The sequence below is a fragment of the Eretmochelys imbricata genome, chromosome 7 (assembly GCF_965152235.1).
Source record: "Eretmochelys imbricata isolate rEreImb1 chromosome 7, rEreImb1.hap1, whole genome shotgun sequence".
Taxonomy (NCBI): Eukaryota; Metazoa; Chordata; order Testudines; family Cheloniidae; genus Eretmochelys; species Eretmochelys imbricata.
The window spans coordinates 11,732,101-11,759,222 of record NC_135578.1 but is presented as its reverse complement, the minus strand read 5'-3'; the positions used below and the strand labels follow the sequence as shown (position 1 = coordinate 11,759,222).

The following is a 27,122-nucleotide window of genomic DNA, read 5'->3' as shown; positions in this document are numbered from 1 at the left end:
ACCGGGCTTTCATTCTTGGCTCTCAGCCACAGACATCCTGGGTGACCTTAGACAAATCATTTATTCCACCTTACGCCTCAGTTTCCCATGTGCAAATGGGACTAATATTTCCCTACCTCACCAGGGAGTTTTAAGAATAAAATCCAGTAACAATTGTAGGTGCTCAGGTACTTTGGCAATGAGAGTCAGAGTTATGTAAGTATCTAGATAAAAAGAACTGAACTCTTGAGTAAATACACTGCAATAAATAAAGCAGCCCTGCAAATATAAAGTGTTTGTTCCAAAGCTTTTCATATTTAACGCTGTCCATATTAAAAATAATATAGAAACATGTTATTCAAAACCAAAAGCATTCTGGGCTACAAATATAGATAGATAGATTATGGACCATAAGGGAAAGATGTTCATGTTTCTGTTGGGTGGTGTCTTTCTCCTTATTTGCACACTCCTTTAAAAAGCACTACACTTATTCAGATTAGTGATATTACTTCCTTTTGTTATAACACAACACCAATAACACAGTTAATCTGCCTTTTAGACTGTTTTTTTTCTTATTCTATTTTACTCCGTTGCAGTATATATAATTCTCTCCTAAACAGCTCTCCCCACTCCACCACCAACCCCCAATGCACATGTGTAGGATGAAGTCCTGACCTCACTGAAGTAAAGATTTTCATTACTTAAATTATTTTGCAAATATATTATGATTAATAATTTGTGTTGTGGTAGTGCCCTGATGGGAGCCCCATTGTGTTATTCTAGAACAACCCTCTGACACTCTATTTGTTCCTCTTTCACTGTAACTATGTTGCATGTGTCTTACTAATGCATGTATAAATTCTGTTGCTAATAAAAATGAAAGCCTGAGACAAAAAGTTTTTACTTTTTAGAGGACGATAAGCACACACATCATGTAAGAAAATATGGATTGCTAGATGGATCAGAGGCCCGCGTAATAGGATACGGAAACTTTCAAAATTGCGAATTTGTATCCAGTTTGGCAGTCACCAAAATTGTGGCTGAGAGCCTCAAACCTGTCTAGGGGATTTAGACACATATCTTAAAAGTTAAACATGTGCTTCAGTACTTTGCTGAATCAGGGCCATAGCGAGTTGCAAATTTCAGAAAGAATCTACCTGATGCAATACAGAGGTAAGCCCAAGAATAAGGTTTGGGGAAGATCATGCTCTACTGAACAGATTATAGAGTAGCAGCCATGTTAGTTTGTATCCGCAAAAAGAAAAGGAGGACTTGTGGCTCTACGGTGCCACAAGTACTCCTTTTCTTTGAACAGATTATATTACCTTTCAGTGTTTAGTTGGAGCGAAATAAATCAGAACATCATGATAATATAGAGCCAAATCTGCTATAGAGAAAATTTTGATGCTACATCTGCTTAACCAGCTTCACTGAAAAGCTTCTTTAAAAAAAAAAAAAGGTAGAAAGTTATAAAAAGGAAACTTCCTTTCAGAAATCTCAGAAGTGAACATAAAATCATGCTCTCAATAATAACAGAACAAACCTACTTAGGCTGAATGAGTACCCCAGTTCAGTTCCATTCAGTTCTCTCTGAAGTTGATAAACTTTCTGGCCTCACAGAAACACAGGAAGATTGAACAAACACAGCCTGTGTTGTAGAACCCCAGTAAGCACCAACCCAGCTTGACATAAACCCTCTAGTGTTGGAATTATGCCTGGACTTTTTCCCGGTTACACAAAAAGGTGCCCTCATGCTTATGACAGGACATCAATGTTAAATGAAAGAGCCCTAAGGGTTCAAGAAGTGGTCCCACCCCAGTACCGTACCTCTAATGATGAAAGACCCAGCTAAATGAAAAGGACCCTCCCTAGTTGTGGCAGCATAATTCCAGCCTTGCTGGCAATTACAGTAGAAACCAAACCTTCTTTCAGTTTCAAACTTCAGCCTTTGAAAAACAACATTTAAGGCTCACGTTGAGGATTATTTTTCGTCACAGAAAACTAAATTTAAGTGTCTGTCTCAAGCGGCAAAAGTTCCATTCACAGTTTTCTGCTGTATGTAACGACTGCAAGGAGACTGATTGAACTGTCATCATCTCAAACTAATTTATAAAGGAAAGATGTGACACATGGTGGGTGGCCTGCAAAAGCTTTCTTCAAAATTCATTCAATTCATAAATAAAAGCCTACGCACACATAAAAGGAGTATTAAAGTGGATCACATAATTCCCCATCAGCATCTGCCTGGTGTGACTCCAAATGAAAACATTACACAAGCTCTTGACAACATTTTCCATCCAGATATTTGTACAGTTTCTAATAACTTTTAAGAACCCTGGTCCTAATTTCACTCCCATTGAAGTCAATGGAAGTTTTGCAATTGGTTTCAATAGGAACAGGGGAAGATACTGTGGTATTAAGATTTTTAAACTAATTAATCTAATCTGTAATAGTTATATTTAAGGGAGACAATGTATGTAGTGTAATATTGTCCAAAAGGGACTAGGTACTATAAAAAACATTAAAAGAGATAGTATCGGCCCCAAAGAACTTAAATGGTAAAATATTTGAGTAAGACCTTGTCTACACAAGGAAATTGACCAGATAGTTAGTGAGCAATAAACTTTGTGAGAGAAGTAATTATTCCAGAATAAAGACACTCTTCTTTTGGAAGAGAGTATCCATGAAGGAATAACTATTGCAGACTATCTTATTCCATAATATCTATGCTGGTCAATATCCCTGTGTAGTCAAGGCCTACACTATTTAGGACCTGATCCACTGAAGATCCAGGATCCACTGAAGTCAATGAAAAGGCTCCCATTGACTGCAGTGGCCTTTGGATCAGGCCCTTATATGGCATGCATTACCAGAACAGGGAATATTACACAGGGACAAATCCTGGAGGTGCCATTCAGATAAAACTCCCATTGCTGAAGTCAATGGGATACCTGCCCACTGATCCTGTGTCCCATGCTAACGGACAGTATTGGAGAACACTCTCCGGTTTTTGAAATGATAACATAAGGATGTGACTACTACGCTGCAACTTTTTAAAGGTCAGTTCCAGACAAATAATCATCACAGACATTCAGAAAATCATTCTACCATGATATAATAGTTGGATACTAAAGGTCATCTTGAAGCCTTTGGTCCTAGTTGTGCTCCCAATTTACCGTAAAATAGGGCATACTAAAAGAGCAATCAAAATGGAATGGGTAGACAGGAATTATGGGAGAATTCTACTTTACCATCTGAGCTAGGCAATGCTAATGTATAGCTTTTCCAGTTCTTCAGTGTCAACATGCAATATGGTGCCCCACATTCTGCACAGTACTCCAGATGTGGCCTCCCTTGCACTTTATAGCTCTATATGAAATGCTTTTAGATTATCTCTGGATGGAAATAGACTTCAAAAGTACTAAACTTTCCTGGGCCTATACACACATAACTCCCATTGACATTAATAGGACATTAATAGACCACGCAAACATAGAAAATACATGCCTTTTTATAAAGATATGAAGTGTACCGTTGGATTGTGCGTTTGTACTCATCTCTTGGAGAGATCAAAATTAGGTTTTCTAACATGAGTGCTCCAGCTTCCCCCATCAACCCCAAGTCTAGCAAGTCTCTTTCACACTCTCTTCCCCAACACCGCCCATATCAGTTTGCTTCCCCTAGCCCCCACTCCAGCACCTGTCCTCCAACAAGTCCTGCCCTGATATATTCTACACACCTCAATCTTTTTACCCCAGCCTCCAACTCCTGCACTCCCACTTCACCCACTTAGGTACCTGCCCTCTCTAAATTGTGTCTCCTCCCACCTCCGGTTATGTCTCCCCCACAAACAGCCCTTGCCTAAGTGCCCTGCTGGTGCCTGTCCCTCACACCCAGCTCCTCTCCCCAGGATCTCCCCAGAACCTGGCTACTACACACCCCTCTCTGTGACTTTTCCTGCCCACAAAAGCCTGCCTCTAACTCACACCTTTCAAATCCCTTCAGTTTCTCTCTTGTAACTGTTCCCATTCGGTTCCCTTCCCCCTCTTTAGTTCTCCTAGAACCTTCAACCCTCCCTCCAATCCTCCTTGTCACTCCTCCTCAAAGTCCACCCCAGGACCCCGCTTCTCTCCCCCATATCCCTTCTTCTACCTACCTGGGCCCCCATCACGTTTGTTCCCCTCACGTTCCCTCCCCAAAGTCCCCTCATGACCTGGAGCCAGTCCCCCCAGATTCCCAAGTCCCCCTATCACCTGCCCCATCCCCAAGCACCCCACCCTGAGTTCTCCACAGTACCACTCCTCGAGAAGCCCCCCTTGGACCTGCCCCCATATCTGGTGAACACAGAGCAGTTTTCCAGTTTCCAGAAAACACGGGGGCGGGGGGGGGAACACAAGCACTGTCCTCTGGCCCCCATTCTGCTGCTGCTTCCCTCCCCTCTCCAGGCAGCTGGAAACTGGTGTGTGTGGAGGGCAACAAAGATACTGTTGCCCCCTCTCCCCCTGCTAAAAGCTGGGGCCACAGGGTCTTTCCCCACCCACGATCGCACCCGCTGCCAGCCCTGACCAAGGAAGATCTGGGGCAGACCTCGCGCGCCGCGAAGTCGTGCGCATTCACTCGAGTCAATGCGGTAGCGAGGATTCCTCCCAAGCCCTTCGCGAGCAAGTCTCCGGCAACTCGTGGAGGCAGTCGACAGCCTGCAGCCAGCCAGTCTGGGCTGCCCCCGATGAGCCGCCGGGGAACCCGGAGCGCGGCGGCCATCCTTGCCGAGGATCTCTGCCGGGCGGGCTTCCCTCTGAAGCCCCTTGTCGGGGGGGGAGGGCGGCTGGTGTGAACTCCCCCCCCCCGCCCCAGCCCCAGCCCCAGCCCCACATTGCGGGCGGCTTTGGGAGCATGGGGTTCGAGCTGGACCGCTTCAGCGGGGAGGTGGACCCCGACTTCAAGTGCAACCTGTGCAACAAAGTCCTGGAGGACCCGCTGACCACCCCCTGCGGCCATGTGTTCTGCGCGGGCTGCGTGCTGCCCTGGGTGGTGCAGCAGGGCAGCTGCCCGGTGCGCTGCCGGCGCATCTCCACCAAGGAGCTCAACCACGTCCTGCCGCTCAAGAGCCTCATCCTCAAGCTGGACATCAAGTGCGAGCACCGCGCCCGGGGCTGCGGGCGGGTGGTGAAGCTGCAGCAGCTGGGCGCCCACGCCGAGCGGTGCGACTACTCGCCGGCCCGCTGCCGCCACCCGGGCTGCGGCGCGGTGCTGAACCTGCGCGACGTGGACGCCCACATGCGGGAGAGCTGCGAGGCCCGGCCGGGGGGCGTCTGCGAGCAGGGCTGCGGCTTGGTGCTGACCCACCGGGAGCTGCGCGCCGGCGGCCACTGCTGCCTGGAAGCCCTCCAGGGCCGCAACCGCTGCCTGCAGGCGAAGGTCGGCGGGCTGGAGAAGGAGCTGAAGAAGGAGGCGCTGCGGGCCGGCAAGCGGGAGAAGTCGCTGCTGGCCCAGCTCTCGGCCGTGCAGCTGGAGCTGCAGATGACAGCGCTGCGCTACCAGAAGAAGTTCACCGAGTACAGCGCCCGCCTCGACTCGCTCAGCCGCAGCCTGGCCGCGCCGCCCTGCCAGGTAAAGCGGCGGTGGGGTGGGGGCGGCCCCGCTGGCTCGGCCAGGGAGTCGGCGCCCCCAGGGGCTCCTCTCTCTCTCTCTCTCTGCTCCGTGGCCCCTCTCTTCCCCTCTTCCGTTTCCCCTTCCCCCCCTTTCCCCCCCGCGCCGACTTTCACCCCCACAGGGGGCTGATTTGGACTGGGAGTGTGTGTCGTCCCCCGCCCCCCCCCCCCCACTGGGGAGTTGTCAGGTGGGCAGCTTGTTTTATCCTTCACCCTGGGGTTGAGCCACAGCCTTGGGGCAGATACACTAGTGGGGGAAAAGTCCCTTGGGGGGGGGGGGAAGCATCCAAGTGCCAGTCTTCGGGGCTCCCCGATGGGGGTGGAGGGGGTGTGTGTGAGTCTGGCACCCTGTTGAAAGCACTTTTCTTCTCTTTCCCCCTTGAGGCAGGTCTGGTAAGTAATCAGGTTTTCTTTTTTTCTTTGAGACCTATTTCCTCTCCCCCTTCCTCACCCACCGCCTTGCCTGTCAGCTGCAGCCTCAGCCAGCTGGCAGGTCTGGGTGAAGGGCAAATATTTACGGCTTAGCTGCTCTGCACCAACTGAAGAAACAGGCCTTAGAGAAGGAAGAGGGAGTTATCAGAATCCAGGGGAAAATATATATATGTATATATATTGTTCCCGTGTTTCTCTCTCAAAAAGAAAAGGAGGACTTGTGGCACCTTAGAGACTAGCAAATTTATTTGAGCATAAGCTTTCGTGAGGATGCATCCGATGAAGTGAGCTGTAGCTCACAAAAGCTTATGCTCAAATAAATTTGTTAGTCTCTAAGGTGCCACAAGTCCTCCTTTAATTTTTGTGAATACAAACTAACACGGCTGCTACTCAGAAACGTGTTTATCTCTGCGATTTTGAAAAAGTGCTTCAAGTTCTCGTCATGGATTATGTTAAAGTGACACTCATTTCTGGGACATTCCCCACACCACATAGTTTGCGCGCAGTTTCTTTTTAAGCTCGTTTATTGTTTCCTACCATCTCTGTGTTTTATTATGTTAGGGTTTTGGGAGGTAATGCTTTTCACTGAAACCTGGGGAATGACGGAGTTACGTGTGCTATTTGATGTGTTTTGGGGAACTGACATGTAGGGTGCTAGAGAGAGTCAGGAATGTTATGCTTGTCATTAAGTAATTGCTTTGATAAGTGAGCGTAACAACAAAAAAAAAGTCATTTGAAATATGATGTTGAGCTCTGCTCTTTAACTACCAGTTTCTTTCTATGTATTTCTAATGGGACCAGTCCAGTAGTATCTGAAGATAGGGATGATCATGTATCCAGGTCACAATCCCTTTTCTCATTCCACTTCCCGAAGAACCCTGTAAACACCACAAATGGGATTTTCCAGACTCTCAATGATAGCGAATCACCAGAAGTCCACTTGCTGGGCATAACACTAAACAGAGTCATTTGCAAAAGACTTTTGGTGACCCAGCGCTTTCCAGATCCAGCATTCCATAACCTTAAATCATTCAGAATGGTTTTTCCATAATATGGCTTTCCACAGTATGATGTCACTGGGATTAGCCCTTACACAACACAGACACACCTCAAATAAACTGCGCACAATCAGTAGCCGCTAGGAATGAACTTTCCATGATGTGAAGCCAAATACTGTGGACTTTCTACTGTGTGTCCACGTACGGGCCATTGACTTTGAGCTTTCTTTTTTCTGAACCATCTATAATAGGGTTTTCAAAAGTTGGATTTACCTAATTTAAATTTATCTTGACTTTGAACTACCTGGAACGGGCTGCTGATAAAATCAAGATGACCAGAAGCAGATTCTTCAGGAAGCAGAGATATACAGCACAGGGTTTCGGTGACCCCAAACTATTAATCAGAACAATACTTCCACATGAGGGGAGCACCAAGAAGCCAATTAACTTCACGATGAAAGCACTGAGAACACATCTTGGGCTTTTCACAACTTACTACATCCACAGATGCAACAGCAAACTTGTCAAGCTCTGTTCAGAGAGCTGCACTGACATCTTTGTTGCTGCTGCTAATGTTCAAACAGCAATGTAAACAAAACAAAACTTTTTTATAATCTTCTACCCCATTAGAAATTAATGGGAAGAAAAAAGATCACTGTTTGTCAGATGAAAACAACAACAACATCTCAATAGGGGAAGTGCTTTTTTAAGTCTGTAGATGGTATTTGAAGACAATGCAGGCTAATAACGAAATGAAACTGGTAAAAGAAATCACAGACCCCACACTCAGTGGATCCAAGTCAGATCAAAACTGCCTCTTTTTTAAAGCATTCTTTGGATTTACTCAACCATAACCCCTAACTCATAGATCTCTTCCCCCTCCCCCCATTTCTCTCATTCCGCACTTGACCCTGCTCCCTCCACTTATCTGGTCCCCCCTCTTGCTCTGCTCCCTCCACTCATCTGGTCCCCCCTCTTGCTCTGTAGTTGATGTGAAATCCTTCTCTACAGCTCCCACCATCTGGAATTGTCTTTTTGTATCTCTGTACCACATCAGCGTCATCTTAAATCTGATCCAAAACCACATCTTTGCTGCCTTATTGGTACTTCTTAATTTCTCTCACTCTGCTGATAACTTTGCTGTTGCATTATTTAGGGATGCAGTTTTATGAAAAGGTACTTGTGACGGGGCCTTTTGGGGTGTCACCTGATGTGCTGGGTCAGCCTATTCTGCCAGCCTGGGTCCCCTTTACCTGGCCTTGCTGGGCTAGGTTTACAAGCCTCTTTCGGTCAAGCACACAGGCAGGGCCACACCCAACTGCACAGAGAGATGGAGATTCACTCTGGAAAGATTCAGCTCCAACACTCTGATGTCCACTCCCTTTAACAGGTACAAACCCAAAGGTTATATGAAATTCGCCCCCTCCCTCAATGTGGTGGGAGATATGCACAACTTCTCCACACCCCCCCCGTTAGAAATTGCATAAACTGGGTTATATTGTAAACAAGATATAAGTTGATTAACTACCAAAGGTGGATTTTAAGTGAATATAAGAGATTACTAAGCAATTGAAACCAGACATGCAAGCTAAGCTCAATATACTTAAGAAACAGGTTACAAAATGTAATTTCTTACCCTAAATGTTATTTTAGCCAGGTTGCAAAGTTTCTGTGGTTCAGAGTTCCAGTTATATTTATTTTCAGGCCAGACCCCTGTCTCAGTCTGGTGGCTTTGGCAGTCTTTCTTCTGGGGCAGACAGTCCATGGAGAGGAGGAGTCTAGTTTGCCTTCCTTCCCACCCTTAAATAGGATTTACATAAGGTGGGAATCCTTTGTTTCCCAAACTTGACTCCCCTTCCCTTCCAGTGGAAAGTTACAAGAAGTCCCAGGTAATGTTTAGTATCAGGTGACAAGACCACCTGACTCGGTAATAACACAGCAGCCATGAGTCAGTGGCAGTATGGAGTGTCCACAGGAAGGCCAAGCCTTTTCACAGTCCATTGTCCTTGCCGATGGGCCATCCGCCCTGTCTGGCTTTTCCATTGTTGTACCTGAAGTGTTAGCAGTGGGCATCACCCAGAGTATCATAATTGAAATACAGGTATATAGTCAATATTCCTAACTTCAGATACAGAAATGATACAGGCATACAAATTGGATAATCATATTCTGTAAATTATAACCTTTCCAATGATATCTTATAAGACCCATCTTGCGTAGAATACATCTCAGTTATGTCATATTCATATCATAAGCGTATTTTCATAAAGAATATGGAGTGAAATGTCACAGTCCTGTTACAAATAGATGATAATGTCCACAGTGTGTAATTTCCAGCAATACTTTTATCAAATCTCTGGATGCAGCTGACTAACATGACTGGGTTCATTTTCAGCCCCGCTACAAAAAGGCTGTTATGCAGTTTTCTGAAGCAGTGCGTAACGTGCAGAAAGCCAAAAGGTGTTGTGTCACCACAAACTTGTGGTCTAGAGGTCAGTCAATTACATGTCTTTCACGGCATTTTGGGCAACTCTCCAGTGTTAACAGTTTCAGTCTGCCCAGCGTCAAAACAAGTACAATCAGGAAACATGCTTCTTTGTGCACTAGAGATTTTTGAAAAAGACCATGTTGACAAGGTGATCACCTACTACAAGAGATGTTGCACCAATTTGGGATGTGGCTTGCTTCTAGATTTTTTTTAGTCCTGGATTATTTATTCAGACAATGATGCCAGCATAATATGTGCAGCACAGGATGGAGGCTATAAACACCAAGCAAGGCACATATATTTGACAGACACTTTCTGGTCCCAGAACACCTGGTTTAGGAGTATTACAATATAGAATAATTGACTTCTTCATTTGATTCCAGGTTCAGAAATAGCTGTGCCCAGTCAAAATATGCATTGTCATTATCATTATTATTATTATTTATACCTCAAATGTTTGCTATAAACTGCAGTTGCTTGGTCAAGGTTATTACTCAAATAGAATGGTCATTAATGAACTTAATGTGTTAATGTGTTTGTGCGCATTATATTTGTTCCATCTATTTATTTTACAATGGCCTGAGTTCTCTGTGCAGGTTAGGCAAAAATAAATGTTCTGGCTTTCCAGACTGAATTATCGCTCATCGGTAGAGATGTAGAACCACTCTAGATAGAAGAGATGCCTCTCACCATTCTATTCAAAGTATGAATCCATGGGGAAATTAAATGGGGGTTTGAGGATGCCCACAAGGACTTCTATACCAACTGACTATCATGATGGGTTTGCACTAAGGGATCAAAAACAGGCCAACTGTGCAAAGAATGATCCTTGTGCTGTGGAAGGGGTCTGAATAGAATGTCATATGGGCAGGGGAGTGGACTGTGCACTGGGAACAGAGCCACTGCAATTATGTAGATCTAGTAGCTCAAAAACCTGCATGGGAGGAAATATGGCTGTGGACTGTCCATCCACTGAGGAAAAGGGAATTCCATCCCCCTTCATACATATAATCCCAGCAGAAATCTCTGCACAAAACCCAATTAATCAGGTGTTTTATTCGATTTTATTCAGGTTCTTATAATACCATCTGATCTACATAGTGTTTGAGCACATTCCAGATGCTTATTAAGTTACATGACTTGCATGTGTTCTCCCTCCCTCCTCTCCTTTTACGTCTTTGTGGAGAAAGTGTGAGTGTTTTTTTAAATATGTATTTATTTATTTCATGTCTGCTGTGCTGTGTGTTTTTATTATTGAAAACAAGGTCTAAGAAGTGTGCCTTGCATTTGGAGAGGCCGGCAATGAGGATTGAGGTGGCGAGAGGCGAGGGCTTTTGTGTGCGTGTGTATTTGAAGGGGAGGTGGTGATGTTTCACCCAAAATGAATATTTCATTTGATAAAGAAAGTCAGTCTGAATACATCAAAGTCTGAATACATCTAAAAGGAAAACCTCAGGCTATTTAAACTGTGCTTGTTCCTCACTGAAACATAACATCATTCAAACCTATTGATAAGGTTGGTCGCATTCTGCCCTTGCATATAGGCACATAGTTTATGTTGAAGCCGTTGGGAAGAAATGAGCAAGGATGAATTAACACGGTGTTTTTGGAGCTGGGTCCTAGGCCACGGAACCCCCTGCGAACCAGAGGCTGTGCTGAAGTTTGACCTTCTTCAGAGCCCAGCGTAAAAGCCACACGCTAACAGAAACACAGAGGGTTACATTTTTAAAATGTACAAGTAGCCAATATCCAGAAAGATGAGAACAGAGGTCCCTTGTGTTAACTCCTATGCCCTTTTTATTTTACTGGATTCAAACCTGCGTTGATACTGCAGTGAGAGGGAGTCCATAGGTAGGTAAAATGGATATGTGACAGATCCTCAGCGTAGATCCAGTCAAATCAATGAAGTTGTCAGTTTGCACTAGTGGAGGACCTGGTCCATAGTGCTGGGGTCTTTATGAAGGCAGTATCCTCAAGAATTTTAATTTTATAAAAGGCAACCAAACTGCTGAAAACTACAGTTGAACCTCAGAGTTACGAACACCAAAGTTACAAACTGACCAGTCAACCACACACCTCCTTTGGAACTGAAAGTATGCAATCAGGCAGCAGCAGAGACAAAGCAAAAGCAAAAACAGTACAGTACTGTGTTAAATGTAAACTACTAAAAAATAAAGGGAAAGCAGTATTTTTCTTCTGCATAGTAAAGTTTCAAAGCTGTATTAAGTCCATGTTCAGTTGTAAACTTTTGAAAGAACCATAATGTTTTGTTCAGTTACGAACATTTCAGAGTTACGAACAACCTCCATTCCCGAGATGCTCATAACTCTGAGGTTCTGCTGTAAAAGCAGATTATTTTTCTTAGAATATGTCCCTGACTATACAATTTGGCATAGTTTTGTTAGCCTGTATTCCTCTATCAGGAGGAGTAGAGTTTCTCTCGTTGGTAAGAAATGTCTTAGCTACAGTATCACTAGAGAAATGAGGAAGCTTCTAGTGTATAGAATAGAATGCAGGAGACAGTTTATTAGCTCCAAAATATTCAGGTGGGAGGTACAGTAATTTCCAGAATTATGTTTAAGAGCTTTACACAGGGCTTGTCTACACCACTCAGCTTTTAGTGACAAGGCTGGGTCGACACTGCCTTGTCACTAAACGTCAGCATGTGTAAATGCTTTGTTGATACTTTGGTGCTTTTGCTGACAAAATACTTCCAGCCCCACAAGTGGCGTTAGCTTTGTCAGCAGGAGCGCGCTCCTGCCAACAAAGCCACGTTTACACTGCCACTTGTGTCGGCAAAACTTTTGTCTTTCGCGGGGGGACTTTTTTAAGTACAAAAAGACAAAAGTTTTGTCGACAACTTCACAGTGTAGACAAGCCCTCAGGTGTAGGAATACAGCATGCCAGGAACCATCAGGTTTGCTGCAGAACCAGATGATATGGGCAGGGCTGGGATGCTGGCCATTACACCTCCAGTCATTTCACTGTATAATGTTTGGTTCACTGGAACATAAGACATTTCAGGGAAGAAGAGAGTCACCAAGCCCTACAAGAATCATTATCTTTTTATGTACATTAATGAAGCCACAAAGATTTTTAAAGCCTCCCTACCCCAGATATGAATCTGCAAAAGTAACAAAATATAAAAGCACCACACTACAAGGTCCCTTGTGCCTACGTATTTTAGCACATATGGTGGAATAATCACTTTGCATTGCCATATGCAATTCTTTACTATAATACCACTCTGCTGCAGTAAAAATGGTGGACAAAATATGCAAAGCCATTAGAGCTGGTCAACAGTTCAACAACTCCTTACATCCAAAGTTATACACACAAGAAGACAGAAATATTTGGAACATATTTTAAGAATGAAGCCAGAGAATGTGCCACGGCAGGCATGCTATTGGGCAGCTGGAGGAAAACACCAAAGGGGTACGCTGCCGGAGTCCCTCTGTCAAACACGACTGAGAGAGGGAAAATTTATGGGACACAGCAACGAGGACATGCAAAGAGCAGCCTTGAGTGACAACAGGGATGGCAGACCTTATAAGTGACGTCTGATGGTGCAGGAAGGATTCAGATTCAGATTGGAATTGGTTGGAGTTATTTAAAAATTACCAAGGATATTTTTCATGACAAAGTTGGAAAAAATTCATTTTTTTAAAACAATTTTTCAGCTTGCTCTAAAATCCTCCTGCATGCTTAGCTCAAACTGTAGATGGGGGGGGGGGGAGGGGGGAGAGAAAAACAACAGTGGACACCTTTCTCCTTGGTATTAAAAGTATAATGTCCACCCCAAAATCAGGAGTTATAATGAAAGTACTTAATTCAGTTTTAATTACAGCAACCATTCTGAGAGCAGTATGGTCATTGTTTCTTGATTGACCTTGTCGATTTCCCTCCATAAAGTAGTATAAAAGAAAGGAGGGGTAAACTGCTTTTGTGACAATGGCATACCTGTCTTTCAAATATTGAACTTACCAGACCTTAAAAGTGGTCTCACAGGACTGGAAAGTTTTCTCCTTGAAATATTATCTCATGTCTGGGTTTGAAGATTTCTAGGAAAACACCTAGTGTTTCATTCCTCCCTGCAAGCCTGATTCTGATTAATGCTGCATGTGTGCAAATCCACTTTTAATCAATGGGAGCTGTGAATGCTCAATACGTCCTGGGATCAGGTCTCAATCTACTTATGTGATTTGCAGGAAAGAAAATGAGCACATACAACTGAGGAACATTATAGGCCAAATCCTCAGCGGATGTATGTTGATGCAGTTCCACTAACGGGGTGCTATTGGGCAGCTGTGGGAAAACACCAAAGGGGTACGCTGCTGGAGTCCCTTTGTCACACTGCTGAGTTAGTGGAGCTCTGTCAGTTTACAGCAACCAAAAATTTGGCCCCGACGCTTTTTTCCCTGCAAGAGTGATTCAGCGATATCGGATTGCTTTGACATTTAGACATTTGATTGACCACTTTAAATTGATATGTGAAAAGAAAAATACACAAACTAAAAACATCTGCATTAAGTTGCTAAGTAACTGTTGTAATTTATGTCATTAATTGGTTATGAAAACTAGACTTGTAAGGTAACTTCCTCAAATTCTTATGTGTTCATAACTTTTTCATCTTTTAGTTAAAGCAAGAAATCTGCAGGTAGCAATGTTCAAGTTCTGATAAGAACTTATCTATACTTAGACACGCACCATATCACTCTGAATATCTGCACAGTCTCATCATCTCTGAAACCCTTAAGAAAGACAAGTGGGGGGCTTCCCCTCTCATACCCCTAAGGTGCTATTATTAACTGCTACTTGACTGAGACTGAAATTAGTGGATTCTGAAGATTCAAATTCGTCATTATCAGTGTAGGCATCTAATTTTGCCTTCCATATAATTTGACACAACTACGAGGTATCACAATGTTTCAACTTCTCCTTGGAAAGGATGTTATTATATAAGCCAATGACACTCCTATGTTTGGGAGCAACCTTGGGACACGGGACAGGACAACAGATCATGTTAAAATGGAGTATCTCCTTCACCTCTTCTCTATTGCACATTCTACATAAAATATATTATTCCTACCGGTCTAATCAGAGACATGCTACTGTACGGTTTTCTATTTTGGGAGTTGGAATTCTCAGTGAAGGAGGTTTTCTATTATTATCACTGTCAAGCCTTTATAGATAGGATCTGAAATAATTAGAATCTCAGAGGAATTACTCTCTGCAATACTCACTTTGAACAACAGTTAGGAGTCTGATGCTTTTTCTCAGTTCTACCTGCTATAGTCACAAGAGACTTGCTGTTTCATAACACTTCATGTCTGTTGTTGCTTTGGATCACTCATAGTTCAGGATAACATAATGTAATGAGCAAGATAAAGAGTGGCAACATAAAAATGCCGTCCCAAGAATCAATCACAAAAGAATCCGAGGGGGCAGGTATCAGACGATAGGTGACCCTGAAGATTTTTACATACCACACACCAAATCTGATCACATCAGATAGCTATAATTACTACATAGCATATGGACATTTTTTTTATTCCATTAGGCTATGGCTGTGGACCTGAGCCACATTACACAGCAAAGGGTTCTCATTGCTCTAGCTTGCAAAATAAAATGATGCATACATCTTAAATTCTGGATTTTCAAAAGAGCTCAGCACTCAGCAGTTCCTATTGAGAACAATGGAATAGATGGAATGTGGGAACAATGAGAGTGCTGGGTCTTGAGCACTCTGGAAAATCTGGCCATAAACAGCTTCCCCTGGAATTCATCAGCAAACTAAATATTTAGATGGAAGCATGACTCATCTTAGCATCTGCCTATATGCACATGTTTTGAATGCTTTTACCTGTTCTTCCTAGGGTGAAGAGACTAAAGCACTGACTCTTGTCCTTCATCGTGACTCTGGGTCTCTTGGATTTAATATTATTGGTGGCCGGCCATGTATGGTACGTTAAAATGTGTTTGCCTTTTCTTGTTAGGGAGAGCATGCAGATCAATGTTCGGAGAAAGAAATGCTGTTGACTACATATTTGGCTCTGTAGGAGATGGTTTCAATGTATACATGCCTTATATTCAAACTGACATGGAGTGTCTCCTTTTTCTCCATATCACTGTTTTTCATCCATGATCACAGCTAGTTACACTTAAGTGATGTGGATATGCTGTCACATCTGGATTTCATAAACAATGCTGAAGCGCATAAGGCCCATTCCTGCAGACCACACTCTTGTATTCCCATGAGTTCAGTGCTGACAGGATCGGGTCCTTTAACAACTTGTTTCAAACTGCATTTGCCGTTGGAGCTTCAGAAATTTACCGTCCTTTCCATCAGACACTAAACAGCCCACTGTACTGCTGAAAGGATATAATTTAAACAACCCACAGTCTGCTCAGTCCTGAACTCCTTGATGTCAGTGGAAGGTTTGCCTGTGCAAGTGCCCAGGACTTAACTTCTTACAGGAACGCTTATTACTATTTTTTCCCCCTTGATGTTGACCAGCTGGATCCAACATCATGTGACCCGAATTAGGTCAGGTGGTGGATTTTAATTTGTCCTGTTAGTTCAGAAAGGAAACAGCTTAACTTTGATAGAACAGCTTCTTTGCCTCTCAGTAATGTAACAGAAATTTGGGCTTGTTCTTGGCAGATTACGGTTGCGGTTTCCCCTCAAACCCCCCCCCTTAACAAATTTTAACTACACTTCTGCATCATCAGTCTATGCTGTTAGCACTTATGGGAGCTGATTGCGCAGGCCCACTGGGACATAAAGAATAGCTTGTTAGTTTTATTTCATTTTCCATTGCAGTTTCCGATTTGGATAGAAAAAAGTAACCATTTGTTCTCTTGCATTATATACTTATTACACAAATTAATGATGGAGGGGATCAGCTCCTCTCAGGAATTGGCTTTAGGTAACTATCAGTGTAAAGTGAGATAACAAATAGAAGCCTGATTTTGGTTGCATTTTTAAGTGGAAGTTGTAGGTACTCAGCACTTAAGGATCTAGCCCATAGTAACTAATTACTTTAGGTTGGCACGGAGCGTTTTGTAGCTCACGTGCTGCATCATTGACGAGGTTCAGCCTTAGACAAATTAAAGCTGGTATAAGAACTAGTATAAGGTACAATGATATATTTTTCTTTTCATCCCTAAAGGACAATCAAGATGGCTCATCTAGTGAAGGAATTTTCATATCGAAAATAATTGACAGTGGGCCTGCTGCCAAAGAAGGAGGGCTGCAGATTCACGACAGGATTATTGAGGTATGTGAACACGCTGTCCAGTCTTTTTTAATAGGCCAAGTTCCATCTCATGTCTTCTGTAAGGCATAATGTGGGGTATGGAATTGGGAGAGATGTAGTATGATAAATGTTGTCTAGAAGAGATATCTGCTAAAATGTGTTTGACTAGAGTCAATGCTGACCTTCCTGGCTTTAGGTAGAGCTCTTATCTAAATATAGAAACCAGATTATGGATGGTATGTACATGGCCTGGCTTTTTGAGGAGTTAGCATCTATTTGGTATGCTGCAGTTATTTCTTTTTAAAGCTATTGGAGACTTGTAAGTTATTTAGTTAAAACCACATGTGGAATATCTGTTGTATAAACCATAACTTTATTTAGCTTCGTTTCTAAGACATTTCACGGGTAGCAAGATGTTTTGAACAGACAGAAGACAAAAGTTTCTGTTCCAGAATTTTGGTACAGATGGTTATAAGCTTGCCTAAGTAATTTCTCTAATGTTATTCTGGACTCCTAATATTATTCAGACTGCAAGTCTGAATTTCATCTTATTTTCCTAAAGTCTTGACCTCACTAAAATATCCTTCCTGTTAAAGAGTTGGTTGCTTGAAATGTTTTTCATAAGTTGCAGTGAGTGATTTTTTTTGGAGAGGGGAGGGGGGGTAACAGGGTTAGATTTCATGAAACAGAAAGCAATTTATTGAGAGTCAGATCTGAGCATTTTACAGTTAAAAATGTGTCCTTACTGTCTTTTTATTTTCATATGAGGAGGAAAGTTTAAGAGTCTATTGTTCAAAAAGATAAGTACAGCTTTAGTTGCCAAGGATATCATGGAACAGTCAGTTTCTCTAAGTAATGGAATTCCATTGCTCTTATGTTTTGCAAATGAGCAATAAACAGCTGTTAAGGATTTTCTATTGGCAAAGGACAATGTGTATTTGCTATTTTCTGCACTGTTATGGTAAATTGCTTTTGCAATTTAGGGAGTATAAAATATTAATTAATATACTATAATATGGAGGAGAAGAATAGAATCACAGTAGCATGGTCATTAAAAGATAAGAACTTAGTTGTGGAGTGGTTTAGAAGTGCTATCCCTGATTTAAGTTACGCTTATGATGTAACCACAAAGTGTCTGCAAAACTCTGAGAAGGACTCCATATAAATCTTCTCTGTATAGAATCTCTCCTGTAAAACAAAATATAATTGTAAAGTTAGGATTTTTTAATAATATGACATTTTTAATAACTCTATCTGTAGGTAAGTCTGTCTTAAATACAGTAGAATCTCAGGGTTATGAACACCAGAGTTACAAAGTGACTGGTTAACTACACATCTCATTTGGAATCAGAAGTATGCAATCAGGCAGCGGGGCAGGGTGGAGGGGGAGAAGCAAAGAGTGTACAGTACAGCACTGTGTTAAATGTAAACTACTAAAAAAAAAAAAAAACGGAAAGTTTAAAAATAAAAGATTTGGCAAAGTAAGGAAACTGTTTCTGTGCTTGTTTTGTTTAAATTAAGATGTAATAGTAAAGTTTCAAACCTGAATTAAATCAGTGTTCAGTTGTAAACTTTTGAAAGAAAAACCATAACATTTTGTCCAGCGTTCCAAACGTTTCAGAGTTCCGAACAACCTCCACTCCCGAGGTGTTTGTAACTCTAAGGTTCTACTGTATACAGTTACACACAAACTTTGTTAAAGGAGTGTAAAGGTTTCAAAATCAATTACTCAGGAGTCAAGAAACGCCAACATTAATGTGGCGTATGCAACCTTAATTCAGCCTCTTTGTGCATGTGAATTATGATATAAAATTTAATTACATGATCACATAGATTTTTTTTTTCCATAGAACCCTTGCCTCATTCATTGCATGGCGTCCTCTCCTGGAGGGCAGAGGAGTATGCCCACTTCTGATGGTGTGTCTACACTGCTAAATAAATAAATAAATAAATAAAGCATTCCTAACTCCGGGGAGCTAATTTGGGTTCAAATAAAAGTGATGATAACAACAACACAGTTTTTATCTCAGTTCAACCCCAGGCTGCCCTGTAGACTTGGAACTTGAGCTGCTAACTAGCTGCGCAAGTTCTTCAATGTCTCCACTGCTGTTGTAACTTGAGTTTAGCTAATGTGGGTTAAAGCTAGACCAAGTTAAGAACGCTTTGTTTGTTTGTTTATAGTATAGTATATATACTCTGAGGCCAGGCCTACACTAAAAAGTTAGGTCAACCCAGCTACATGACTCAGCGATATGAAAAATCCACATCCCCTAGCACATAGTTAAGGCGGCCTTACCCCTGGTGTAGGCTGCACCACGTCACCAAAAGATTTCTTCCTTTAATCTAGCTACCACCTCTCGGGGACGAGGATTAACTACAGAGCAGGGAGAACCGCTCCTGTCAGTGCAGCGAGGGTCCATGCTGTAGTGATTTAAGTGTAGACATAGCTTGAGTGTTTAGAGTCTGGCAGTGCTAGCATGGGCCAGAGTAAGTGCTCAAATACCAGGTTTCAGAGCAGCAGCCGCGTTAGTCTGTATCCGCAAAAAGAACAGGAGGACTTGTGGCACCTTAGAGACGAACCCATTTATTTGAGCCTAAGCTTTAGTGAGCTACAGCTCACTTCATCGGATGCATCAGATACCGTAGTGAAGGAGCTGAAGAGAACAGAAAAGTAGAATAGACTTATGGGGTAAGATTCTGTGCTGTCTCTCTAAGAGGTGCAGCTCTGAACTCACAGCCCAGTGTGTGGATCTAAGCTACTTTTGTGCACTCCTGATCCTGGGCTGCTCTCTGGTACCTGCTGTAAGTTAGACAGGTCCGGGGCCCTAAGTTACAGCAGCCTGTCTTGGGGCTGCCATGCTGCCTGGAATCCCTTGCCCTCAACACACCCCTCCTACCTGAGCTCCACTTCCCTCCTAAGGCTTGTGGCAGGTTGATTTGGGAAGCATCCTGAATATCTGTTTCTCTCTAGCTTTCTGAGTTTTTATGCTGTGCCTAGGGTGTGGCTAACAACCTCTTCTGAGACTACACATTTTTATTGTTGTATTATTGCTTATATAGCACTAATAACGTACCAGATGCACCCAAAGAGGTTCTGGTTTTGATCCCCGGAGAAAACATTCTGAGCACCGCATGTGCTACCAAAGCCCCATGGCTCCAGGCATGTAGATAGCAATGCAATACAGAATTTAGATATGTGCAACCTGCTGAAAGTGGGGCCATGGAGTCCCCCTTGTCCTTTCTCTGTTCACTTGCTAGCTGTCTCCCTCAGTAGCTGGTTTCCAGTCTTCCCCCGACTTATTCCAGATTTTATTCGTGTGCACAGACTAGGGCCAAATTCTGGTACTCTTATTCACCTTGAATAGTACTCTATTCCACAAATAGCATCACTGACTTCAGTAGGACTACTCCAGGAGTAAGGTACTACTCAAGGTGAGTAGGGATATCTGGCCCTTGGTGTCTGTGTTGCTGTGCAGGATCCGTACAGGCCAGCTTGTTGCTGCCCTTACTTGGCCGCACAGAGAATAAGGCCCTCAGTGCTCCCCTGCTTGGACCTGCTCAGATTGCGACTCCAGCTGGCGTGGGAAGAGCTACTTTCCTGATACTTACTGCTATGAATAATTGGGCAGGAAAGGAGCCCTGGTCACCCCACACACATGGTTGTGTGCTGGAGCAGCTGCGTAGATGCATAAGGGGAGTAAGCTGCTCCACAGAAGGGATGAAGCAACTAACTTCCTACCTAGAACAAGGGAAGAGCAGGAGACTCTCTCTGGTCTGCTCCTGGGGCACCGCATCTGTGTGTCACCCCTTCCATAGGGCAGACTGTAAAAGCACCACTTAGCCCTACAGTGTACCAGCTGTGCTGACAACACACCTGAATTACTAATTCATGTGCCATTAAGTGTCTGCACACCTCTAGGCAAAATTTAGCACACAGTTTCCAAATCATTGACATTGCTTTGTGTTCACACAGCAAAATGGTCCCTGTGCTTTATCATCTTTGCTTCCTGTGGGTGTTCAACCTAAACAAATGTTTGACGCTTCAAAGCTAAGATACGTGCTTTCTGTGTAAGCTATGTTTCGTACGTTGTGATAGCCCTAATACAGAAGGGGGTAGAGGATACTTATTATCAAAGCATCTGAACCATGTTTATCACCTTCATATTTAGTTTACACAATCTAAACACCTTGAGATGGATATTTAGATCATGTTGCAAAGCTGAAGTTGTTTAATTTTTAACAACTGTGTATAGCCAGTAAAAACTTGGACCTAACAAAGCAATAGTCGGTGGCATAGCCATAAGGTAATTGTTAGAATCATCAATGGAAGATAACTTCAAAACATTTATTTTGTTTATTTGAGGCTCAATTTCACCAGCATTACTGACACTAAGTAGTACCGTATCCTGCAATTATTCTCATAGTTTTCATAGTGACTGCTTGTGGAGTAAGGTCCTATTCAAAGTGGAGTGGCAAAAATCTATCCCTTCTGTATCATTCTTGGCTGTGCATAGAATGCTCTGATAACACAGAATATTTATTAAATAAACTTGGTCAAACATGCCAGAGGCAAAAACAGTCAAAATGAAAGGGGGGGGAAAGAGAATAGATAAGGGAGAGCTAATGAAAACAGAATAACAAATTTGAATTGACCCAAATACAAAGCCTTTGCAGGTAGCTACAGACTAGCATTGGTGGTTGTCTTTAGGGAGTTAGATTTGTAGATGGATTCTGCAAACAGAGAGGGCACAGCAGTAGGATCTAAATGGAACCTAAGAACAGAGAGCAGACACATCTCAGCTGGTGACATTTGCCTAGGGAGAACACAGGGAAGAGATGGTAACCCAAGTATCGAGAGTCTAGAATATTATGTATTTGCTCATTTAAAACTGAGAGCTTTATATACATTGCTGGCATGATCTTAAACTGAATCCTTTAAAAAGAACTCTCATTTCAGTGTGATAAACAATCCAAAAGCATAAACTGGCACGCACAGCAACTCCAGAATTAATTACAGTTCTGATCACAGAGAATTTACAGTTTATATCAAAAGTGAATTGCATGGCTTTCTTTTGGAACCTTTCCTTTCTGCATGTCTTCTTGTAAATGCATTCTGAAGAGCCTGTTAATAAAGGAGTGCCATTTTTCATTTTCAAAACTGTCAAAAAGCTTCAAATTGCTGAGCAGGGATTATGTGTTTTTTAAGATGTGGAGACAAATATAGTGGCGTTTATTTATAACGGATAGTAAATTATTGTTATGTTGATATTTGCTTTCAAATGCTGTTCCGTGACAGTTTCATACCAAGATAAGATTTTGAAAAATGTCTCAGATCATTTTAAGCTTGGTTTCCTTATGTAGGTTGGGTTTGGATTTCCTCTCTCACCAGTTTTAAAAAGTTAAATGCAAAACAAGCAAATCATTTTTTTCAGTAACCTTAGAAAATTATTTCTTAACTGCTTGTGTATCACGGACACGAGCAATGCCTTAATTATTTAGCCCAACAGTAGTAAGGAAACAGCATGCCATGAAGTACACATCCCTACTGCTAAGGACCTATCCCCTAGATCAGGGGTGGGCAAACGTTTTGGCCCGAGGGCCACATCGGGATGCGAAACTATATGGAGGGCCAGGTAGGGAAGGCTGTGCCTCCCCAAACAGCCTGTCCCACGCCCCCTATCCGCCCCCTCCCACTTTCTGCCCGCCTCAGAACCCCTCCAGCCATCGAACCCCCCCCGACTCCTTGTCCCCTGACCGCCCCCTCCCAGGACCCCCGCCCCTAACCACCCCCTAGGACTCCACCCCCTATCTAACCCACCCACCCTGCTCCCCGTCCCCTGACTGCCCCCGCCCCGAACCTCTGCCTTATCCAACCGACCTTGTTCCCCGTCCCCTGACTGCCCCCCCCAGGACCCCACCCCCTATCCAACCTTCCCCTGCTCCCTGACTGCCCCCAAGTCCCCTGCCCCTTATCCAACCTCCCGGCCCCCTTACCATGCCGCTCAGAGCAGCATGTCTGGGAGCCGTGCCGGAGCCAGATACACTGCCCTGCATGAGCATGCAGCCCCGCCGCCCAGAGTGCTGCCGGCATGGCTGCGGGTGAGAGGGGACAGCAGGGGAGGGGCCAGGGGATAGCCTCCAGGGCCAGGAGCTCAGGGGCTGGGCAGGACAGTCCCACGGGCTGGATGTGGCCTGCGGACCATAGTTTGCCCACCTCTGCCCTAGATGAATGCTGCAAGTTTCAGGAGTTTAACACTACACATAACAGACACATAAAGAAAATACAGGTCCCATCCCCTTGCAAAATGCCATTCAGTGTTTTGTTTTACAGTATCTGTTCAAAAATAATAATTGGTGCATACATACCACTTTACATCTTCAAATTGTATTGCAAACATTAACTAGTTAATAATTCTTACATTGTCCCTGTAGGGTAAATGTTATCCCCATTTTACAGATGGGAGAGAACCTGAGGTGGAGAGGGAAATGACTCCTGGAAGAAGTCAGTGTCATGGAGGATAGATCCATCAGTGGCTATTTGCCAAGGTGGTCAGGGATGCAACCCCATGGTCTGGGTGTCCCTAGCCTCTGATTGCCAGAAGCTGGGAGTGGACGACAGGGGATGTATCACTCGATGTTTGCCTGTTCTGTTCATTTCTTCTGAAGCACCTGGCATTGGCTGTTATCGGAAGACAGGATATTGGGCTACATGGACCATTGGCCTGACTCAGTATGGCCGTTCTTATGTATGTTTTTGAAGTTTGAGTTCCTGGATCCCTGTCCTGTGTTCAATTTACCCATAACTGCCTCTATCTAGAAATCTGCTTCTAAAGTAAATTTCAATGGCTGGCCTAAATCTGCTTCCAGGTCTTCCACATTTACTTGCAAAGTTAGGAAGTAACACTAATGGCAGGACCGCTGTGCCTTCTGTTTGCTCACACCATAAACTTCTGTGGTTTATAAATACAAGGCAAACTGCAATTAGAGCAATTATAGTTTAATGTACTTAATACAGTAAACCGCTAGTGCTCCATTAAACATGTTCTGTAGCAAGAGACTGTGTTACGTACGCATTCACAAACACATGCACATAAGAGGCCTGGTTCCTTCCCCCTTTAAGTCAATGGGAGTTTTGCCCTTATTTCAATAGAAGCAGTTTTGGATCCTGTGTAAGAAAGAGATGAAAGTAGGCACTGTAGGGACACCTAGAAGTTATCCATAATCAGATAGTATGCTTTTGTTATGGAAGCAAAATGGCAGCTAATTACATCTCTGAATAAGGGCCTGCTCACATTCCATAGATGAGCATGTGATCTTTCCTCAACTAGGTAGAGGCCAAATTTACTTTAATTTTTTAAACACATCTGCTTTGAAGGATTATAGATTAAATATGACATTCTCTGCTGACTGTAGCTAGTGAGTCCGTTTATTTAGCTTCTGTACTAGCGTAGGAAGTAGGAGGCTTATTAAATCCCCTACAAATAAATACTTCCCATCAGCATACTTTTAAACATATTGGGGGCCGATCCTCAGCTGGTGTCAATTGTCGGAACCCCACTGGCTTCACTAGAGCTAGGAGAACGTATCCCAGCTGAGGAGATGCCCCATGTATCATGCTGTCTGTTGGAGCGCTTGTTGTTTCAGGAGCCAGGGATGCGCCTTAGTGCAGAAATGATTTGATTGATTCGTCCCCCAAAGGACACTCATTTACTATGAATTATGGACTGATTTTTTATTATGTCTTGAGTAGTCTTCATCACCAGTCTTCACATAAGCGTATTCACACATTTTAGCGAACCGTCCTGTGTTTTTGTAGATATATTTGGTCGTTTGTTCTTCGGTGAGACTAGGGGTAGAGTTTGCCCCGTAGGGCCTGTTCCAATAGCAGTGCCATTTCTCATCTTACATAGAGTACGTCATGGAGTAAACGGAATTTGGCAGCTGTGTTAACTGTGTAGCCTGTGGACGTGCTCCAAAGCCAAATTAACACAGCGGACGCTGCATCAGACACCCACGGATGGATCACTCACCAGAAGGAAAGATCACAAGTGCATGATACTCAGTTCTGTAGTAATAAAATGTGCATGCTGAGGAACATCTACAGCTAGGATTGGGAGGCAAGGGCTCTTTTAATTTTATAATGAGCTAAAAGGGGTTTCACCTGGTTGCCTAGTGTAGGGTGTGATTTGCTAGCCCAGATATTTGGATTAGTTGCAGGTTTTCTTGCTAACATGTGTGAGGATAAGATAGCAGTTTGGGGGTTGACAGTTTCCTCTTTCCTCCCCTTCGTCTGGAGTGGTAGGATTCCTTGCTGACTGCTGGCGTTTCTCTATGAATGGTCCCTGATCCTGGAAGATGACCGCTGGCTAGGAGCAGGGGCCTAAAGCACCTTGGGGCCTCTGCGGCTCTGATCCCACGATTCCTGCCCAGGAACAGCAGCACAGATCCCTTCCCCTTGAGAGCTGCAGCAGGGGGATGCCCTGCACTTACCCCAGTGGCAAGTGTGCATCTATTGGGGAGAGCAGGCTGGTCCTGCTGTACTCCTCTCCCTTCCTGGGGCAGTGTTGACAAGGGTCCCCAAAGCAGTGGGTCTTGGAGCTGGGGCAGTCCACGCCCCTCAGAGCTATTGTGTCAATCTGTGTCTCTGCTCCGTTACACTTTGTTCACGGTTTTAAGAGTTACTCTGCAATTATGAGGGATTATATCTTAAATGAGAGCTGAGATTCTGAGGTACTCGTATAACTCCAGGAGCTAGGGCTCTATGCACAATCCTATCGTACTTGTGTCTTACTGCAGCTGTGGCTGGGAGTTGATCAACTGGAATTTCACTCCTCACCTCAGACTGGTGAACTCCAATGAAAGATATGTCATCAAAACCTTTTGCTCTGCCATCTTTTTCCAAGGTGCTGTAGGTGCTTCCCCATGCAAGCTCTGCTCTGCTAGAAGAGCAGGCAGGACGTGGCCATGAGCCCTCTCACGCACCATTTTCTCAATAAGGAGCCGGGTCCCAGCTATAGACTAGCACAGGACAGTCAGTGATGGAATTGTGTGCAGAGAGCAATAAAAGAACTTCTTGCACCCTCTCCTCCCCTTGCAGAACTGTTCAGGGCTAACTACTAACTAATCAACCAACCGCTAACTAATCTGATCCTTATTCTCCAAGTTGAAGGGGCTGAATAAATCGCCAGTAGAGCAACCCTAGCAAAATGCAATGTACAAAAGCTACCAGCAATGACTAAGAGTTAGCATCTGTCACCCGTACTCCAGGAGGCCCATTTTTGTCACCAGTCATGGAGTAAGGTTCTACTTAACATGAGCAAGGGTATCAGAATCCAGCTCTGTTGCTTTGCAAATAATTAGCAATGAATAAAATAATGTATTAGGGGAATTCAGCCTTCAGTTTGAAAATTGCCTATGAGAATTTTACTGTTTTCTTGGAAGGTCCTTTAATTAATTTGAAATTATTCACCCATTACTTTTACAAATACACCTTGCTCTGTAAATTATTCATGAGAAATTCATTGCAAGTATTCACTAGTTGAAATTTAAAATTGTAACTGTTTAGTTTTGATTAAGTCCCATTGTATTGTTTCTGTTCCATGAATGGAGGAGCTCAGCTCTTGAAACTAAAGTTCCTGTGTGGATATGTGTGCTTACAAGTGTGTTTCTTAGGAATGTTTTCAGACTTTTCCTTAAAATTGGCTGTTTGGGTGAATGTTCCTGCCAGGACACTCAAGCACACTAAGCCTGTTTGTGAGGAGTGAACACCAAAGGGCTGTTAACACAGCGGAAGCACATTCAACTCTTTATTTTTGTGCATATTCGCAGGAAAGTTGTAGAGACATTTGCCAAGGTCTATTAATGATGTCTCAGAAAGGAGCAGCATGTTCCTGTCTGTGCTAAAGGCAGGATGGGGCAACTTGGCAACTGATGAAAGAGAAAAGTAACAAATTTAAGGGAAAACTCTATAGGTCCAGATGAAAACATGAGGCCTTGGTTCTCACTCTATTTCTTCTCTCCCTCCCCCCCCCCCCCCAAAAAAAAAATAAAATTATTCTCTAGCTTGAAGGATTTAGTGTTGCAGTCTAAGTTGGGGCAGGGAGATGGGGAATCAAAGAGAGAAGCCAAATGGAGTGCTGGTCAACATTTAGAAAAAAAAAGAGAGAGAGAGTTGTAATATAATATCTTAAGTAGTACTACAGTTCTTACCTCAAACAAACAGAAAAAATCAACTTGAGAAGAGGAAAATAAAAAAGTACTGCAAAGAAAGAAAATAATGCCCTTCTGTTGGGCTCACTGTATTATTAAATTCCTC

At 43.4% G+C, this 27,122-nt stretch overlaps 1 protein-coding gene across 3 annotated transcripts in view; it reads left to right on the top strand.

Moving 5' to 3' along the window:
* Positions 1–4,872: 4,872 nt before the first annotated feature.
* Positions 4,873–27,122, top strand: part of PDZRN3 (PDZ domain containing ring finger 3) — a 199,827-nt gene continuing 177,577 nt past the window's right edge. The window contains exons 1-3 of one of the 3 annotated variants that reach the window (XM_077821913.1): positions 4,873–5,589; positions 15,425–15,511; positions 16,721–16,828. In XM_077821913.1, coding sequence (XP_077678039.1) covers positions 4,873–5,589; positions 15,425–15,511; positions 16,721–16,828 — 912 coding nt within the window. Of the gene's footprint in view, positions 5,620–15,424; positions 15,512–16,720; positions 16,829–27,122 lie in introns of all 3 variants that reach the window. The other 2 variants (XM_077821912.1, XM_077821914.1) reach the window with 2 other exon arrangements.